General features: G+C 35.6%; 1 protein-coding gene across 9 annotated transcripts in view; it reads right to left on the reverse strand.

Annotated features, from left to right (window-relative positions):
* The window catches only part of LOC143234788 (uncharacterized), a 49805-nt gene extending 33032 nt beyond the window's left edge, over window positions 1–16773 (reverse strand). For 4 of the 9 annotated variants that reach the window (XM_076472422.1, XM_076472419.1, XM_076472416.1 and 1 more), the window contains exon 1: window positions 16317–16772. Coding sequence is in view for 1 of the 9 variants with exons in the window: in XM_076472414.1 (XP_076328529.1) it covers window positions 16317–16390 (74 nt within the window). In the remaining 8 variants the exon portion in view is untranslated. Of the gene's footprint in view, window positions 1–4569; window positions 6259–16316 lie in introns of those variants that run through there. The other 5 variants (XM_076472421.1, XM_076472418.1, XM_076472420.1 and 2 more) reach the window with 3 other exon arrangements.
* Between the last annotated feature and the right edge of the window lie 4823 nt (window positions 16774–21596).

The following is a 21596-nucleotide window of genomic DNA, read 5'->3' on the forward strand; positions in this document are numbered from 1 at the left end:
AATAAGTGCACTGTTTACAGACTTTGAACTTTTAAACTTCTTTAGGAAGCACACTAAATAAATATTACAAATTAATAAAACTGACTTAAAATTAAAAACCTGTAGAAACCTTTTCATCAAGTATAATAATTTAGGTTTAAGTTACTTTATTAATCCCAAAGTGTTGTACATGAAAATTTTCCCACATGCAAAGCAGTACAAAACACTAAACAAGCTAAAAATATTAAAATAAGTTTCTTAGGTTTCTTTCTAAAATTTTTCACAACTGCTATACTAAAATTTGCTTGATGAAAATAAATATATTACTTCATGACATTTTCAAACAACTTTTATATAAAGTTAATAAATAATTACTACAAAACACCCCTCAGTAATAAAAATATAATTTTAACAGACCCAAATACAGCCTAGTTAATAAGTCTAGTATATTACAGTGGAATTTTGTGTTATTGATTCAGTAATTTATAATTATTTGTTGTTTCACAATGCATATATAAAACCTAAAAAAAATTATTTTGTTTTACGTCTTTTACGTGCAAGGTATGACAAATGAGTAAGAACTTTATAATAATTACAAGCATAGATCAGTGGTGGCCAAACTGCAGCTCTTTGACATATAATGTGCGGCTCATGGAAATATGTTGGCTGAGCTCCTTTTTCATGACAATTAATATAAAAAGGGAAATAAAAAATTTAAGCTTCATAATTATTTACTGGGTATAAACTGAAAGACCACTGGATTAAAATGCAAGTTTAATATTCATGGTGAGTAAATATACTTCAAAATTTAAATCTTAATTTTAATTCCAGATTTGAGTCAGCAATTAAAAAAATTTTGAATCAGCAAGGATTGCAGAAGAATTATGCTGGAGAATCAGTAATCATACAAACTGGTGCTGACAACATTAGTTTTAGTGGGCATGACTGTGATGTATGTGGCTGTGATGCAGGCAGTGAAATTAGCAGAGTGTTTGTGTGATAGTGGGTGCTGTAGAGTTTGGTTGAGTTGCATGTGTTGGAGCTTATTGCTTCTTTTTCACTTGAATTTTTAGAAATGTCTGTGAAAATTTTGTGAAGGAAGATGAGACCATCAAATTGTAAAAAGCAAAAGTATGAAGGTGAAAACAGAAATTTTAAGCTAGAGTGGGAGGAAAATTTTGCACTCATTGTTAAAGGAGGTAAATCTTTGTCTTATCTGTGATGTGTTACTCAGTCATTACAAAGCCAGTAACTTGAAACACCACCAATAAACAAATCACAAAAACTTTGTCTCATTATCCACCTAAATCAGAATTACAGAAAATCAAGCTAACTGTGTTTAAATCATCACAAAATAGCCATCAGACACTGCTCACAACTTTCAGTAAGGAAGTTGATACAACAATTGAAGCTAGTTTAGTTATATCATGGACTATTGCTCATGCTAAATGCCCATATTCTGATGGTGAATTTGTTAAGAAGAATACAGCTGAAGTTGTTCCAGTGTTAGATCCAAATGATACAAAACTTCAGCAACTAATAGTACACCACATGACAGAGAGAAGTATCTCCCAGATCGATGCTGATGTTGCAGGCAAAATGCAAAATGATTTAAAGAATTCCCTTGCATTCAGCTTAGCCCTTGATGAATCTATAGACATACAAGACAACCCACAACTGGCAATATTTGTTTGTTACATTTCCTCAGATGTAACTGTGGAGAAAAAAGCGATGTTAATATTACTGGCACTAAAAGAAACAACTCATGGTGTTGACATTAAAAATGTGCTTGACAGAGCCTTAACAAATGCTGATATTCCACTGGATAAACTTGTCAGTGTTGCAACAGATGGAGCATCTGCAATGGTGGGGAAAAATGCAGGGTTAATTGCACTTATGAAAAGTGATCCCAGCTTTTCAGAGTTTCTCCCTGTCCATTGCATTATTCATTGTAAACACCTGCCAGTCAAATACTTCAAATATGAAGATGTTATGAAATTTGTTCTCAAAATTGTCAATTTCATATGCTTAAAAACTTTTATTGAAGATAAACCCAATGATGTCTTAAATAGGTTTATGGATTTGTTGAAGCCTATTATTACTTTTCTTGAAGAAAAGATTCTATCCTAAACTGAGAAATTAAAATGGATGCAAGATCTAATGTTCCTTACTGATATAATGAATCATCTACAAACTTTCAACCTGGCACTCCAGGGGAAGGATAAGGTTGTTTCTGATCTTGCTCAGACAATTTTCAACTTTCAGTAAGGACTGCTTAACAATTTCCTAGAGAGGTTTGAGGACTTGCAGAAGCTGAAGCCTTTTCTTGTAAATCCATTCATGGTTGATATGATCAATGATGGTTGTCCAATTCTTGAACCTCTAGTTACAGAATCATCTGCTGTGGAAATGGAATAGAACTACAGGAGGACCTGGGTCTAAACATGATCCATGAATCCCATTTTACAATTGAGTTTGGAATTAAGTTCCAGAAATAAAATAACCTAAAACAAAGAAAACCAGTGTGCAACTCATCTCAGTTTTCAGCACAAAGTACTCTGTAATGAAGTTTGAAGTCAAAGCATCGTGCAATCCTTACAAATCAACACCTGACGAAACTAGTTCCTACAGCTTTGGCAATGTATTAGCCGTAATTTCAACTCACAACCCAGCTGGAAACTCATAAAACCTCTACTAGCAGTAAATAGCCTGATAATTGTATCAATGTCTGTTTGTGTCAGAAAAATATTATGATAAGACTAAAAATTTTTGAAGTGGTATCTAATTAAAATATCTCTAATTTTAATGTTTTAGAAATTTTCCTTCATGTTTAGACCAGATATTTACTAATACAAATTAATATAATTAAAAATATGTTTTTACCCCTTTTATTTTTATTGCTGACAGTCTCATTTAATGTTAATGAAATGCAAATTTGCATTTTTTCTTAGCTATTTTTGAAGTTTGTTACTGTATTAAATATGCTCAATATAGTTAAAACAATAATCATCCAGGATTTTAAAAACATTTGGTATATATATGAGTACTTTGGTATTATTGAAATTAATACAAATTAAAATTTTTAAAACTACATACATGAATAAATATTACGTACATGTATTTCTTAATATTTACATAACATTTATGTAATAAAATGTGAATGTAACAATACAAATGTGTGTGTAATATTTGTTCATGACTTGCGTCTCTCAAACGTGAAGTTTATCACATGTGGCTCTTAAGTTATGCAAGTTTGGCCACTCCTGATATAGATCATTGTTTTCTATATATATTTGTTTTTAATTTAATGTTCTGTGTCTTAAAAACTGAAATTTAAGAATTTATTTGTAAGCAGTAATATGTATACATATAAAATGTAACTATTTTATAAAACACTAGTACAAAGTTAAGAAAGTTGTACTTGTAAAATATTCATTTTATGCTAATGGATACAGTAACATCATTCACACTTAAACTATGTGATTGTAGCTTCTGTAATGCTAGTCAAAACACACCTGAAAGCTCACTAAAATAAATATAACAGATATAATGTTACAAGATTTAAGCTATTTAGAATAAACATTTGTGGTGTCCTGTTACAATCCACAGTCATTCTAAAATTTAAAAAAAGTGTAATTTATATCTATTTACTAACATTTAATGATGGTTGAGGGTAGTCAAATCAACCAAATTCATACATAAAATGGAGAAATTTACAGATAAGATATGAAGTTTTTCATAAAAGAGAAAAAAGTTAGTTGGAGGTTAGAGATTTCAAAAATGAAATTTGACAATTTTCTGATGCATAAAAATGTTTTTAATCTTAAAATCAAAATTACTTTTCACATTGCATAGCCAACATTTGAAAAAAAAGAATACATGAGCAAAGCTTTAATTATAAAATCTTAATTTAAGCATCCGATATTTTGTGCATGAAAGCCTTGAAATGTTTACTGGTAATATGCAAAAATGTCATGAAAATTGCATACTATATTAAAAGTTATAGTATGAAAACTATAATAAGCGCAAAATAGTTATGAGGTTGATCTACAGAAGTAAGTTTGTAGTGAGAGAGTTAAGGGCCTACTCCCTATTATAAGAGTTTATTTTCAACACATTTAGAAAGTCATTACTGTCGGTTTTGACATTATCAACCAACTGTACTTGATAAGATCTTTTGTGATTTTCTAAACCAAACCACTATACCTCTTACAATTCTATAAATAGTCCAATACAGATTTCAATTTAAGCTTCTTAAACTTTTTTCAAGTATCTCAACAGATTCCCCAATTAAAGAAGACATGAGATAATATCTTGTATGTTCTCAAACATAAAAAGAGACAAAAATATTTCACTTTGGCCTTATATCCTCCACCTTTCAGATTTTACACTTGCACCTTTCACTGGTTTAGAATGTACACAATTGCTTAAAACAAATGACGTAAAAAGTTAAAGAAATATTTTTACATTTTCTTATACCAAAAATGAATTTTTGATAATATTTATTTCTCCTCCCACTTTACCACTATCCCAACAAAAGATTTTCATCTTTGCTTGTCTAAGCAATGGTATGAATTCTAACTCACTTACTCCAGTTTTTATACTGCTCCATATATTGCTCCTAATGATTTTATCTTTTGACTCTTTCCACCTACATTAATGTGTTTGCTTTACTCAATCCATATGCCAGCTCCCTATTTTCTTTCTTATTCACTTTCTTGGACTGGCAAGATTATTAGATCTGAACACCAGCTATCATATTAGAGTGAGAAGGGGTAAATATTATCAGAAATAAATTTTTGGTATAGGAAAATGTAAGCTTCAGATACTTTTACTCCAACCTAAGCAAGAATTCCACACTAATCAGGTGGAAGAGCAGGTGATAGCTAGATCCAAACAGAAAGCATCTGCACAGAAAAATATGTGTGCAAAATTGAGATAAAATAAAACATTACTGGAGGTCCACACTATTTCTGGAACAGGTATGCTATTTGCCAAGATAAAAGTAAAATCTAAACATGGGTAGCAAATGCCAACCAGCAATAGAATCAACTTTGTTCATTACCATAAGATTTGTCCAGGCCTCAACCACACATGAGGTTCTATGTCTTATTGTTGGAATTAAAGAGCTGTGGACACAAAACTAGATTCAAGGTGCAGTGATAGGGCACAAAAACCACAACATAATATAACTATATAAAACATATGATATGCTAGAAACACAATCTGAAAGTTACAGGATGTTGTATGTTGAGCCACCAAAATTATGAAGATAAGGCAAGCAACACTAAGTTGACAAATCATCACTCCAACTTGAAGAGACACAAAATGCAACAAACTGTACTTAGGAATTATATGACCGGACACCCACCTTGAAAAATTCAGAATGTTTGTTTCAAGCCACTGGAATTACAAAGGGAAAGCAAGTAAAATCCAAACAGAAGATCTTCCCCTCCACACTAAAGAAGCACCAAACCAAACTCAGAATTATGGAGCTAATTCACACCTCACTCAACCTGAATAAATAGAGATCATTTGGTCTGGGATTACAAACAGAAATCCTAATTCCTTAACCTAGTAAGCAAGGCAACACCTATTGCCCCCAGAATTATGAGGAGGATACAGAATAAACAAAGTGAAAAAAATGGCTCACAGAAGTGACACAAAACATGTAGAAATACAAGGAGTTAAGAACCCTCTTCTATGATTATGGAAAGAGAATGACAAAAAAAAAAAAAGAACAAAGCTCACACAACTAAATAGTGAAGTGTCATCTCTGAACTGGCTCCCTATTAAACCTGTGAGTGACCAGCTTTGTCCTCTTCTTGAGTGGAATAAAGTACAAAACATCACTCAGGAGGAATGAACCTCTATCCACCAATCTAGTGACTGAAAACCGAGAGTAGTAAGGACTTCCTTGCTCCACAAAGAAAAAGGGGAGAAACTTGCATTTTGAGGAGGGAGGGTCCTGAGGAATGATGCTCTAGAGACAGTGCAAAAGGTGAATTCCATTCCCTATTCTCAAAAACAAACCTAGGAGTTAGCAAGGATGAGAAAAGTCCCTTTATGCTTTACTCATTATAGTCCATCAATGGCAGCCCAGTATTGTATGTAATATTTGATATGGAACAATCATTCACTATCCAGAAAGTGCCAAGGCAGTCTCATGAAAAACCCCATCTTAACAGAGCTCGTTGGTACCTGGAATTTAGCTATTAGCTTACTGGTAGCTGATGAAGATTTGAAAAGCATACCAAACCAAGCAACACTCATCACAGAGTGGGATTCAAATTAGAATTATAAAAAGGTCCCTGAATAGGAAAGAAATGAAGTTACCTGTGTTACAATCAAGCTAGGGTGTGTTGAAAATCTGCGAGGGTTATTCCAAACACATCTGAGGAGGAGACTGTCTAAATCATGTAAACAGTGCAATATAAAGGCATTAGGTGTGGTCCACGTACCAGCTTGTACAATTTCTTCCAGAAAGTGATACAACTGAGCTGCCAGGGACATCAGTATGAGATGAGATCTAAAGTATTCTCTGCTCTTTCAATGAAAGACAAGAATAAGTTATTAGAACAAAACGATGATTTCTACTTAGCAAAGTTAACAAAATTCTTCTGTGCATGCCACATCACATCAGACAGCCTGAACAGGGTGGCATAAAAGATTATCTGGATCAAATGGCTGCATAAATGGGAATGGAGTGAAGACGAATGGGAGTAAAAATCTTTTCCCTTTCCTCAGCTGGTGCAATTTTAAGTAGAAAGACCTCGACTGAATGCAAGAACTCCTAGCTGGAATAGTACAGTATCCTGTGAAGATGGAGTGCAAACACAACTGAACTTTGACTCTGCTAGCCAATAACAAACAAAAACATGCTTTAAGTGAAAGATAAAACAGTGAATATTGCCCTGAAGGTTCAAAAGGTGAACATGATAATGCAAGAACCACCATTATACAGGGTGTTCAAAAAGTCACTGTGCACTTATATATTTATTAACAGATATGTTTCAATATAGAATACAGGAGGTAAATATGAATGACAATTATAAAAAATGTTGAAAGTGACCCCCGTTGGCATCAATACAGGCCTGGATCCTTCTTATTTTGTTTCTAAACACTGCTATCAGTTGCTGGCTTGAAATAGACTGAATAAAATATGATTACAAAACTGCACAGTGACTTTCCAAACACTTTGTATCTTAATTAGGAACCTGAAATGAGAAACAAGGGCAAATAACCCAAAATGATTTGAAAAATAATGAAAAAAAAAAACAGAGTCAAAACTTTATACTGAAAAATGAAAAGGAGCTGATAAAACTGTCTTATACAGGGCAAAAGATGAAGGTAGCAAACCTTTGTTAAAAACTGAGAGACATGTTACTGAAAATGATAAACCATTTCCTTTGATAAAGAAGAACATTTAATGAAATTTGTTAATTAGAAAGCCATTTAAGATGTCAATCCCCAATGTTAGGCGATGAACTGCATAAACACCAGGTATGAAATTGAATACACTAAATGCTGAATGAAAAACACCTAATCGAAGCTGGCACAAGAGAGACAGCCAGGAAAGATGGGGAAGAGGTAGACACTCCTAAAAGTACTGAGAGAGTGGAAATCAGGACTAATCATACCTATATGGTACTACCATAACAATAAGACTAAACATGGAAAGAATCAGTGTCAGAACCTTGAATAGATGAATCAGATATGAAGGCTCATCCAATCCTCACTGAGTGCCTCTATGCCTAAAGCCAAAATGATAGGATATGAGCAGTACAATGTGTGGCAAAAGCCCAATCTATGAAATGCCAAGAAAAAAGCATATCCAATGAAACACTTGAAGACAAAATATTCATTCCATAGCAAGAACCCTTTTAGGACAAGATAACTGGTTGGTCACTATGTTCATTACCCCTGGAACATGAAAAGAAAACAATCTGATGTTTGTGTTTCCAAAGAAGAAGATCCACTGCCTGAAAACAAAAAACATATGGAGTGCCCCTTTCCTTAAAACAAAATGGATAACTACTGTCAAATCATCCAAATGGAACAACAGTTTTAGACCCTTAATCAAAGCACATTAAACTGCTAAAAGTTGTAAGAGTTGGTTCAGAAAGAAGCTTCCTCTGCAATATACAGTTCCTTGAATTCCCTATTGGCTATACAAGCATCCTAGCCCTGAAGAGAAGCATCTGTGAAAAGATGCATCTATAGCTATGAAGGTGACAGAGGGACACCTACAGTTGGTTTGTTCCTGTTCAACCACCAACTGAAATTCAGTTACTGAAATCAATTTGTCCAGACAATCCAACACATGTACAAATGTTCCAATGGTCCTGTAACAACCACTAAAGGGCCTTCACATGTTCCCAACCTAAAGGAATGAAGGATTGATTCCAAGGATACCTACACTCCCAAGAGAGACAGAACTGTGCATGCTGGAAGAGAAGAAACACCTTTTCATATCTTGAAGCAGAAGAAAAGAAGGCTAGCCCCCAGCTGAGTCTGGAATTGGAAACACTTCTAAATGTATGAGGTATTGTATGTGAATAATAATGGATTACTCTTTTTTTTTTTATAAGACATCCAGTTCTTGTAGCTTACTGTACCAGATTTTAAATGTGTAGTTTTGCCAAATAGCAAAAGAGGACAAGAGGAAGCCAATGGTTGGTTGAGTTTTATGGCACAAAGCAGCTAGGCTATCTGCGCCAAACGTCCGATAAAAAGGTAAAAATAAAGTAAATGTAGTAAAATTCATAAAAAGAAATGTAGATAAAACAAAACAGCATTGAAAAACATAAAAAGCATAAAACCAATGTTGACATCTAGTCTACAATGTTAAGAGAGAAACCAGAATAAGAGAAGTTGTAAAAGACTTTCTTTAGCATAATGGTAATTATCATAACCTGCCAGGAAGACAAACAGGTAAGTACAATAACCAACGTAAGTCACCTGAAGTTGGCCTTTCCGGTCCTGGTTAAAGGTGATGTGTCATTACAGCCATTATCAAAAGGAAAAGTAATAAAGGTTTTAAAAGATGTAGCAAAACTGTAATAATAATTTGCCAAATGTCCAGTAAAAAGGTAAAAGTAAAGTAAATGTATAAAATTCATCAAAGAAAATGAAGGTAAAACAAAACAGCAATTAAAAACATAAATGGCATAAAACCAATGTTAACATCCAGTCTACAATTTTAAGAGAGAAACTACAGTAATAGAAGTTGTAAAAGACTTTTTGTAGCATAATGGTAATTATCATAACCTGCCAGGAAGACAAACAGGTAAGTACAAGAACCACCGTCAGTCACCTGAAGTTAGCCTTTCCAGTCCTGGTTCCGGGTTATGTGTCATTATGGCCAGTATCAAAATGTAAAGTAATAAAAGTTTTAAAAGACATGCAGCAAAATTGTAATAATAACTTGCCAGGATGACTAACGGGTAGTTCAAACAGACAGATCAAACAGCAGCATTAGTCACCTGAAGTTGGCCTTTTCAGTCTTGGTGTTGAGTTATTTAATGTTATGGCCATTTTCCAATTTCAATTCGAACTACAGAGATAGTGGCTCTTAAAAGAGAACCACAATTAAACAGGTGTAATGAATAAATATAAAACACTTAAATGACATTAAAAAGATTAATGGCCATTAAAAAACTGAAAACGTCATCAAGGTGGACAGTGTCACCATCACCAATAACACTGTCTAATGTTATGGACAAACATCAGGACAGAACATGTTTAAAATATTGCCGTCTTTGAGAGTCATAACGATGGCAATAAAATAAAATTTGGCTGATAGTGATTTGAGTGTTACACAAACTACACATTGGTGCATCAGTTCTGGATAAAAGAAAACGATGAGTTAAAAAACTGTGACCAATGCGTAGTCTAGTTAGAACAACTTCCTCCTTCCGAACCTTACGGATGCTAGATGGCCAAAGTCCAATATAGGGTTTTATTTGGAAAAGCTTGTTTTCGCGTTGCTCACTCCAAGTCGACTGCCAGCTGGGACGAAGCCGATCCTTGAATACAGGACCATAGTCCTGTATGGAATAGGCACAACAGTGAAAGTGCCAGGGCAGTTAGATTCAACTGCCATGTCTGCAAGCTCGTTCCCGCAAATACCAACATGGCCTGGTATCCAAAAAAACTGGATAAAAGTAGACTTTAATGAGAAATGAGCTAGTCAGTTTTGAATATCAGAGAAAACAGGGTGTGAAACAATGTGAAGCGATTCCAGGGCCAGTAGAGAACTAAGCAAGTCAGTATAAATAGTGCAGTTGGAGTACTGCTTAGCTTCAATATGATTCAGGGCAAGAGAAATGGCATACAGTTCAGCAGTAAACACAGAAGCAGTAGAGGGTATTCTGCGAGCAACCACCAAACAGCAACAAACCATGGCAGAGCCCACAGAGTCACCTGATTTGGAACCATCCGTATAAATTGGAATGGAAAGATGGTTCAAAAGACGTTCGGTAAATAAAAGACGGTACTTCCAATCAGGAGTATCTGCCTTTCTCAGATGACTTAAAAAAAAGTCACATTTGGGGACTGTAAGAAGCCATGATGGGATAAGCTGACCAGTAGATTCTGCAATGTTATCCAAGGACAGACCCAATCCATCCAATTGCCCCCAGACACGAAGGCCAAAAGGAGCAATGGCAGATTGTCTGTTCTGAAAAAGTATGGCTCACCAAGGAAGAAAAACACATCCCCAGGTGGGATGCTTTGGTAAGGAACAAAGCTTCGAAGCATATTGTAAAGACAGTTACAAACTTTGAAGGTGTGAAAAAGATTCACGAGATTCTACATATAAGCTCTGAACTGGGGAGGTGCGGAAAGCCCCAGTGCAAAGTCAAAGTCCGTGATGATGAATGGGGTCCAGCATCTTTACGGGTGAAGGTCTGGCGGAGCATTAGACCAGCGATCCATACTCGAGTTTCGATCAAATAAGAGTACGATATATCTTTAACATAGAACATCGGTCCGTTCCCCAACTGGTGGTTGAGAGAACACGTAGGATGTTCAGTGCTCTTGTGCATTTGACCCGTAGCTGCTTTAAGTGTGGTATAAAGGTCAGCTTACAGTCAAAGATAAGCCCCAAGAACTTGGTCTCAGGTACCACTGGCAGCGAAACTTCACCGATACGGAGTTCAGGATCAGGGTGAATACTCCATTGGCAGCAAAAGTGCATTCAAACGGTTTTAGAGAGAAAGAAGTTAAAGCCGTTTGCCATGGTCCACTTCAGTACACAATCGAGGGCAGTTTGTAGTTGCTATTCAATATATCTCATGTTCGACGACAGACATGAGATGTAAAAGTCATTGACATAGAGCCCGTTTGCAACAGTGAGAGGGAGTTGTTCAGTGATGGCATTAATCTTTATACTGAAAAGTGTGACACTCAAAACACAGCCCTGAGGGACCCCAAGTTCCTGAAGGAAAGAACGGGAAAGTGTCGAACCCACACAAACTTAGAATCTCCTGTCCGTTAAAAATTTTTTAATAAAAATGGACAAATGGCCACGTAACCAATATATATGGAGGTTTCGCAAAATGCCATACCTCCATGTTATGTCAAAGAATATTGATACAATATGTTGTCGTTTGAGAAAGGCTTCTCTGATTGATGTTTCAAGTCTAATTAGGTGGTCCATGGTAGAGTGCTGTCATCGGAACCCACACTTGGTGGGCGAGAGGAGGTTGTTTGATACAAGGAACCAAACAGGTCTTACAGAGAGAGCTCGTCAAAGCAATTGGACAGCAGTTTGAAGGAATCTTGGGATCTTTCCCAGGCTTAGAGAAATGTAAGATAATAGCCTGGTGCCAGGCATTAGGAAAAACATTCTCCTGCCAGATCTGGTTAAAAACAATGAGAAGAATATCAAAAGCAGAAGATAGATGCCATAGCATGTCATAGTGTACATATCTGGTCCAACAGATGTGCTACCAGACCGATGAAGGGCCAGTTTCAGTTCCACCAGTGTAAAGGGACGATTATAGTCAGTTTGAAAGGAAAGAGGTGAACGCTCTGCCCGAGTCTTAATAGCCATGAAGGTGGAGGAACAAGCAGAAGTGCTGGATACCTGGCAAAAGCTTTCACCTAGAGTATCGGCAATGCTCCAGACATCAGCTACTTCTTGGCCATCAGAGAGTAAGATCGAGAGGGGGGCAGAATTGTAGTGCCCACTGACCTTTCAAACCCTGTTGCATATGACCTTGGAACTGGTGGTAGAAGATATGCCAGTTGTGAACTTAATCCAAGATTCCTACTGTCTTTGATGTCTTACCCACCTAGCATCTGCACGGGCCCAGTGGAAAGCGATGCAGTTTGAAAGTGTGGGATATCAACAGAAAGTATCCCAGGCCTGTTTTTGAGCCTTCCATACCATGTGGCAGGCAGGATCCACCAAGGACAAGGATATAGTAGAAAACGTGTCGAGATTTTAGGAATACATTAAGCAGCTGCTTATATTATACAGTCAGTTACTGCTGCCACACAGTCATTTATTTATGGCTGACAGATGATGGCATGATCAAGTTCTGTTAGAGCAGTAAAAGTGAACCAGTCTGCCTGATCCAGCTTCCACTGGGGCACGCAGGTAGGGTGGCATCGACCACGGCCAGTCTCTCTCAAAAGTATATGAAAATGATCACTGCCTCATGGATTATTGTCAACCCTCCATGAAAAATGGGTGAATAATGAAGGGGAGCAAACTGACAGATCAATAGCAGTAAAGGACTGACTAGGTGTGTGAAAATAAGTGGAAGAACCCGTATTGAAAAGAGAAACGTTGTGATCAGAGAGCATACACTCTACAGAGCAACCCCTCCTAACAATAACAGCACCTCCCCAAATGTCCATTATAGTCCCCCAGGATTAAAAAGGGAGACAGCAACTGTTCAACGAGAGCATCAAGGTCTGATTGATCATATGTCTCTCCAGGTGACAGGTAGAGAGAACAAACAGTGATGGTATGACCCAAGAAAACACGGATGGCTATGGCCTCCAAGGGTGTGTTGAGTGACAAGGAGAAGGTGGACACATGCTGATCAACCAATAGTGCCACCCCTCCATGTACTTGTCCATCACACAGCCTGTCATTTCTGTACAGAGAAAACTGCCGAATGGTGACTGTATCAGCAGGTTTTAGAAATGTTTTTGTGTAAGGAAAGACATACAGGATGGTAGGAAGCAATCAGTGTTTTGATATCATCCAGATGAGAACGTAAACCTCAAGAGTTCCATTATATCAAGGTAGCCATTTTTAATGACGTGTAGGCGAATTGGCTGGAGAGCCCTTCTGTTTATAACCACGTCTTTTTTCCTTACTGTTCCTTATTCGAGGGAGGTTTACTGACCCCCATGGATCCTGTCCTGGGTCGATTGGGAGGTCTTTGTTGTTGGAAGGGGATTCCAGTGACTGAGGATACAAACGAATGATTGTTTTGCAACTTAGGGTGGGAGAAAAAGATGTATCTGAAGAAATGCCTGTACCTAAAACCAAAGGATGTGTATCATGGGGTTTGTTGGAATGTATGAGAGGAACAGAGATGGGTGTAGAAGTTGTTTCATTAACTTTTTTAACCATGGAGGTCAAAAGGCTTTTCATTTGTTTTGAGAATGATTCTCTTGGAGGTACAGAGAGATCTGTCTGCACTCCCACTGTAGTGGTGGAATGAAGTGCAGCAGCATATGTCCAAGATGAAGTGGTGGACAGCAATTTCCAAACATGTGGGCGGACGTTTACATCCCAGCGGAGGTTATCAGAAAGAACAAACCTTCCTGGGAGGTCCCCTCACCACGTACAGGAATCCACACTGAGGGGGGAAGCCAATGATCCATGTAATGGTGAGTGTGAATGCTTAGGGAGTGAAGATGACATGGCTCTACATGTTGGGGAAAAAAAAATAAGAAAAATACAGAGCAAAGATGAAGCTGAATGCTAGAACACAAAACTGAAAAACTTGATTGCTGTGCATGAAATGGAGATAACACCTTAAAGAAATGGCGACTGGGATATGAAGGTTGATTGACGTTTTATTTCACAAAGCAACTTAACTATCTCGGCCAAAAACCTGTAAAAAAATTAAAAATAAAGTAAAATTATTAAAATTCATAAAAAGGAATCATGTTAAAACAAAAAAGTCAAATTTTTAATTAAAAACTTAAATAGCTTTAAAAAGGCCAATAACTCTTAAATAACTAAAAACATTTGTAAGGTGGACAGAGTCACCATCACCAATGACACTGCCTAGCATAAGGTGGAAACTTGTGGTCAAAACAAGTCTAAAATGGTACTGTTGTTGAGAATTGTAACAATGCCATGACAATGAAATGTGGATTATTGTGACTTGAACAGATAAAGTGGAAGTCAATAAACAATTAAAGTCCTCTAATACTTCAGAAGGGAATTTATGATACCTTCTGGCAACAGTGACAAGAATGACAAAAAAAATTTATGACAAACAAACTGTGGAGAACTGATATTAAGAGTGGCATCTTATGTAGATCCTTAAATAAAAATGGTCTAATCTCTAATAAGAGTTCACAAGGTGATGGAAAGCCAAGGCATAGTTATCTAATAAACAAGCAGGATAAAGCATGGTAAAATCCTCCCTCATATGATCTGCAACTCTCCTTGTCAGCACTGCAATATTTTTCAAAGGACCAAGTAATCCAATGAACTATTTACACCAAATAGGAAAAAAAACATAATCCACAGGATAAGTACTCAGAACATGACAAATATGGTATACAACATTAAAAAAACAGTTGCAAGAGGCAGGATAATCATCCAAGGTTCAAGAGTAGCTGTTTAATCAAAGGAAAGGAAAGTGCTGAAAAAAACAGTCTAAATTCTCACTAGTCCATCTACAATCTTCGACAAACTTCATTTCTGAGCCAACAGGAGAAAAAAGCATAAGACTGCATGCAAAACTATCCCTCTGCATACAATTAATTATATTTCCATATCCTAAATACATCACTTGACATCTACTAATCTTCACACTCACTTTCAATAGTTTAACCTGCTCAGCAACTTTCCAAACATTTATTAGCCAATTTTTTTTAAATCAGTTTTACTCAACAATTTAGTATTTATAAAAAGAACTAAATTTCTATTGTACTAAAAATACAACCAATTTGTAGGGCAGCCATTCCAAGTTTCATTAGTTTTCATGGTAAATCAATACTTCTGGCTGAGTTTTGAACACTGAACCCCACCAAAATGTCTACAAACACATGCATATATATACATCTTTCTGCTATAATTCAAGAGTGAAAACTTAAGTCTTTGCACTATTGTTCACTGTGCTTCATGAATAGGGACATAGTAGTAATCCTTAACATTTCTAAATAAATATGCATCATCAGAAAATAGTGTCTGAGTTATTAACCTTTCAAAAATGATTTTTACAACTTTTTTAGTAATACCTAATTGTACTTCCATAAATATTAAAAACTAACTTAAATATTTCAACTACAAACTGCAAAAGAAAACAAGCTTTTATTTTCAAAAACTTGAAGCCAAAACACTATCCACTACTCAATGATCATGATTTGCTCCAAATCTCATTCTAACTTTCCAAGTCTTATCCATGAAAAGGGTCAATATGTTTCTGACATGAATATTAAAAACATATTTCAATCACCTAGGTTTATAGCTTACCAACTATTAGTAATACCAATACACATAACTACAAATTGAACAATACAAATAAAAACTTTAAAAAAAATTAAAATTTAAGTCCATATGGCTAACTATAACATTTTCTTGCTATATGATCCATAAAGTGCATAATATCTACATAAATATAACAATACTGTCCATTATCCGTCCAGTGATACTTTACTGGGTGTGGATGGATCTTCACCAAAATTGGCATGGAAAGATGCATACAAATTCCGAATTTTGTATTTTGTTACCTTTATGGGTGTTTTTGCATTTTTTACAACACTTCATGTAGATGGAAGTTCCTTGTGTCCATGGGAAGATATATTGTGGTTTTACAGTTTGTTTTGCAATTTTTTATGAGCAATTTTATGCTGCAGGAAAGCAACTTTTTTAAGACTATCTTTCAATTCAATTAAGCATGAATTAATATAATTTCCGTAAAGAGGACTGGTGCTCCTAGCTAGCTAGTAACAGTTATCACTGAATCAGTACTATAGACTACAGTCTAATCAGTAAAATACTAACAGTAAGTTAAAATTAGTAATCTCAGTAGGCCTACAGTATAAGTTACTTTCACTACAGTTTACTAATACTAGTATATTGTTCATTAGGACTACTTTACACTAAAAGTACTATTTCTATTAGCACTCGCCCAAAATGTCCTCTTCTTCTCCTAAAAGTTCTAGTAACTGGTGAAGAATTTTCTTCATCTCGTTCTTCTGACATTATTTGTTTTAAAATCTATTAGCTTCGGGCCTATATTTGCTCAATTACGTTTATTATACTTTTATATTTAAAACTGTTGCGTAACACTCTAGCTTTAGCTAAAACAACGAACTTAAGTCAGGCTTGTGACACAAATTATAATACGCCATCTATATATATTTCTCAACAATAGCTTTTGTTTATACTTAAGTACAAAGCTCCATAAAGGGCTATCCGTGCTCTGCACACCACAGGTACTGAAACCCAGTTTCTAGCGGTATAAGTCTGCAGACATATTGCTGTATCACTAGGAGTGGAGAGGGGGGTTGTAAAAACAGCAAACCTCATCACGTACTTTTTCAAAAGTATTTTTGAATTTAAAGCAAATCTACTACGGATATCTGTTACCGTTCCTAAGTTTGAACTACTTACTAGACAGAAGTCCAGTCAGCAGTACTCTGCCACAAAATCAACCTGTGCCGTTCTTCAACTGAAAGGGTATAAAGTTTTGAAAATACATAAAAGTATTAAACAAATATCTTTCAGTACAATTCATAATATCTATAAGTTTCGGATTGCATAAAAAGTAATATGTCAACGAAAATTCCAAATGTAAAAACTTCTTAAAAAATTCGTCACTCAATGTTTTTACATTTTTTTAAATATAAGTCATATGACTGGAGCTTCGTACTCATATTTACAAATAAATAAAACGTGCATGAACTCCAAAAAATATTACAAACTGGTTTATTTGCTTAACATTTTAGCTTTACGACTTTACCAGGGGCACACAATGTCTTCAATGAACTCTATCACTCAGTTTGTTTGTTTTTGAATTTCGCACAAAGCTACTCGAGGGCTATCTGTGCTTGCCGTCCCTAATTTAGCAGTTTAAGACTAGAGGGAAGGCAACTAGTCATCACCACCCACCGCCAACTCTTGGGCTACTCTTTTACCAACGAATAGTGGAATTGAACGTAACATTATAACGCCCCCACGGCTGAAAGGGCGAGCATGTTTTTAGCGCGACGGGGATGCGAACCCGCGACCCTCAGATTACGAGTCCCACGCCTTAACACGCTTGGCCATGCCGGGCCCTATCACTCAGATCAAGATAGTTGTATTTTAAAAATTAAATCACGAGCAATATGATATTCTGCACGTGATCGTTCCCATTCTTACAAATCCCGTTTTGTTACATAAAAAAGAACGTCTTACATAGTAAAATAAAAACTCAAACAGGAAAGTTTAATAAAATTAGACAAACAGAGTAAATAATGTTTATCTTCTATTACAAATTTAGCTAAATTTAAGAAAGGGGTCATTTATTATATTTGTTTGTTGTTGGTTTATATATTTTTACAAGAAGAGATTCCTTGATTTTCTGATCTAAGAAATAGTCGAAACTTTCGATAATTTCAAAAGTTATTGAGCAATTCATCTCTTGTATACCATGATTCAAAACCTAATGTTCACCTACTCCACTTTTTTATACCTCTGCTTTGTTTTTGTCCCGAATGTGTTCATTGTTACGTTTATGGAAGAGTATTCCAGTTTCTCCAATGTAGATGACTTGAATTGAAATTTATTTACTTCACCATTTTCCCGATTGAGCTTCCTGTTATAAAGAAAGTCTATCTAATAATAGTGCGTATAGAAATCAGTTTCATCTGAGAATATCACAATATGAGTATTTTTCCAGGATGGGTTTCTTTGTTTTTGTATTTTGTGCAAAGCTATACAAAGGGATACGTGCACTAATTATCCTTAAATTTAAAGTGATAGATTAGAATGAAGGCATTTAGCCAATATCAACCATCAGGAACTCTCGGAACATTCTTGTCAGACTGAATGGTGTGATTTAACCAGTACCACGACTCCAAAGTGCAGAGTGCAACTGTTTTGCCAAAATGAAACACAAGTCACAGAGCATCAGATCCACAGTCCAGTATGCTAAACCCTGGAATGTGCTCTGCCCTGTGGGATTAGGGAAATGATGCCAGGACCACTGTGGATCATGAAGCATTCTCGAGTTGTGAGTAACTAAAGATCACTCTCCTACGTTAACTCATCACCGAGCATGGGAGTTATTGAACACCAACCCTACCGTATGATCCTCACAGTTTAGTTGTCTTAGTCTGACTGTGGCCGAACTCCTTCTAGAGATGCCTTGCTTCTTCAGCCATATGTTCTTAAGAGTGAGATGAAATAGATTTCTCCTCTAGTAGTAAAGAATACAAACAGGGAAGACCAGAACTGCTTTTTTAGATGTGTCAAGCAGGACAATACTTGGATTGTGGGAATTAAAGGAATTGAGGTACAATGCCAGTTGCGAATTTGTTTACAGACTATCTCCTGCTTTTATCGAGCACTCAGGCAAGGCATAGTTAAACTACTAGGATACAGTCGTAGCTGAGTTTTGCTAATGTTTCAACCTGATAAAGAACTGAGTTATCCATTAGGCTAAGTTTAAAGCTTGTAAAAGAGATCTCTTAAAGGTTTTGGCCACTTATTTGAATGATATTAATTGTCTACATGGGAAGGCATACCACACTACGATAGCGGCAGATCACAAAGATATCTTTAAGGATAAGTACTTCAGGCATCCAAGTAAAGTGATGTGTTTTCATTTAGATGTTACATAAAACCACCTTATAATGGAACCTGTGTCTTTGAAGACTGAACTCACAGACACAGCAACCTCAGTTGTTTTTTTACTGACTAGCTAAAGCATATAATATACGATTATTATATAAATCTAATTTATAACACGAAAAGCGATTAGGAAAATGATAAAGTAACTCTTAATTAAGGTTATCTACGATGGAGAAACTGGAAGGCCCTTTCATAAACGTAACAATAAACAAATTCGGAACATAAACAGTTCAGGAGAAAAAGAAGCCTACAGCAGTTATGTATCATCTAGACCACCTTTCTGAAATGTCAACAAAACGGATTATACAAGATATTACCATCATTCTGTGATAAATTCAATAATTATCTTTAGATATATATTTTGCTTTTGTGCACAAGCAAATTCGTATATGCATATAATGCATATAAGCTTAAAAATGAAAATATGTAAATAATAAAAAGTTACCTTCTTGAAGTATAAAGGATATATGTATGTATAAAATCTTAAACAATAGAATATGTTCAGTACTGTAATAACGAGTTATGTGTGTAGATAAAACTTTGTGTACATATAGTGTTGTTCATTTCTCAGAAGATAAAGCAACGAATACCATATTTGCAATAAGCGTACAGCTTTCATTTTATCACTACTTCATTCAATTTACAAAAATATTGTAAAATAGCAACAGGTGAAGGATGGAAGAAAGGGTCATGACACGCAAATTGGCATTTTCTATCTCATTAGAAAGTTTATTTCAGTAAGGTGATCGTTTCATGTTTACTCAGAATTTTAATACAATTTGCATGTACATGTTTCTAATTATATAGGTATGTCCATTTTAATAAATGCGGCATGGCGGAGTGGTTAAAGTACTCGACTCATAACCTGAGGAGCGAGGGTTCGACTCAGCGTCACACCAAACATGCAACAAGTCAAGTTACAGCTTTTATCAAATCTCCAGTGAAGCACAGTGCATTAAACTTAAGCACTTGTTGGTCTTTGTTTTTGTTGTTAATAAACATTAATTTTTACTTAATATCTGGCTCTTTTTTAAAGCTAAAGTCAGAAAATTTAGATTCATTGCCATGATACATTTCCTGACATTCCAAAAACTATCATAATTAGTAAATGTATCTCTGAGGTTAACAGTGTATCTGAGAATATCACAATAGTTATAGTTAAATTCTACTATATGGTCAGACTAGGGTAGTCTAATATTTGGCAGTGGGTGTTATTGACTAACTGTCTTATGTATGGTTTATCAGTTTCTAATTAGGGATAAATGTGCACAAACAGATTTTTCATAGCTTTTCATAAAATTTATACAACTAACAAAATTATTTTTAATAAGGCTTATACTTACTAGACCCTGTTCCTATGCTTGTTTCTTCCTGGATTGTGGATCTGCTTTTACAAAGTGTGGTATGCAAAGACTTACACAACTTAATATGTTGTTTTTTCATCTAGAAAATAAATAAAGGGAATGATAATTAACATATGTTAGCTAGGACTGTCAGTATAGAACACTGCACTAGGACTTTTGTCTAACTTAACAGTGCAAAATGCCATTATGATGATTTTTGTTTTTGTTCTGTGTAGATCTAAAAATAGTTAATGCTAAGCAAATGTTTGCTTAAATGCTTAATAAAGCAATAAAGAAATCTTGATTGTTTGTTTTTGTGTGTTACAACAAACAATTAACTGGCATGCTTTTGACAAGATCAGGTGATGAAACACTTGTTGCTATGTTTAAATTACTTTGTGCTGTATCTAACGGAATTAATTATAATACCTCCAGACACGCATAAACAGGCAGGTACAGCACAGATTGTGATTCATCAATCTAGGGTTTATGTCCCCCTTTTTTATCTGCAACTAGAACCAATTAGTACTCCAGATTCCCAATGTAATGATCATTAGTGTGGAAAGCAAAGTGGGTGTAGTGGGCACTAGTTGTAATTCTGCTGTCCCTTCTACCACACAACATCTGAACACCCATATTTGTCTCCTAGCCTATCGAAGGTCTACAGATGATTATTGCAGTAGAAGTCTAGATTCACCTCAATGCCAGTTTTGATGACCGGTTGAGTATGCCAATTTATTTGTTAGACCTAATGGCTGATTTCATGTGTTGGCCTGATAACCATTTTACACTGTATGGATGCGATACACTAAATACGGCCTGTATTAAACAAAGGAATGACACATATGTGCAGAGGGTACTATGACTTCTCCCCCATTCACTCATATTATTAACTGTTTGTAGAGTCAGTCTGGTCAAGATCAGATAATTCTCCTATGAAACATCAGTTCACTAGTTCTACAGGCAAAAGTGGCCAGTAAGCTCCACAGTACACTTATTTGTAGGATTCAACGATGATAAGTACCTCAATATGCCAGAATAAATCAACTATCTAAGTGGTAATTTTCCAGATTTTATGATATATCATGCTACCTATCAGTGTTTTGGCTGTTCTGTATTAATCAGGAATTTTTATACCAACAGGTCACCAAGACCCACCCACCGCTGAGAAAGTGTAACTGTTCACCACGCCTTTCGTTGCAAAGTTGTTTTTGCACTCTCCTAAGTTA

This window comes from Tachypleus tridentatus, chromosome 12 (assembly GCF_004210375.1).
Source record: "Tachypleus tridentatus isolate NWPU-2018 chromosome 12, ASM421037v1, whole genome shotgun sequence".
In the NCBI taxonomy this organism is placed as follows: domain Eukaryota; kingdom Metazoa; phylum Arthropoda; class Merostomata; order Xiphosura; family Limulidae; genus Tachypleus; species Tachypleus tridentatus.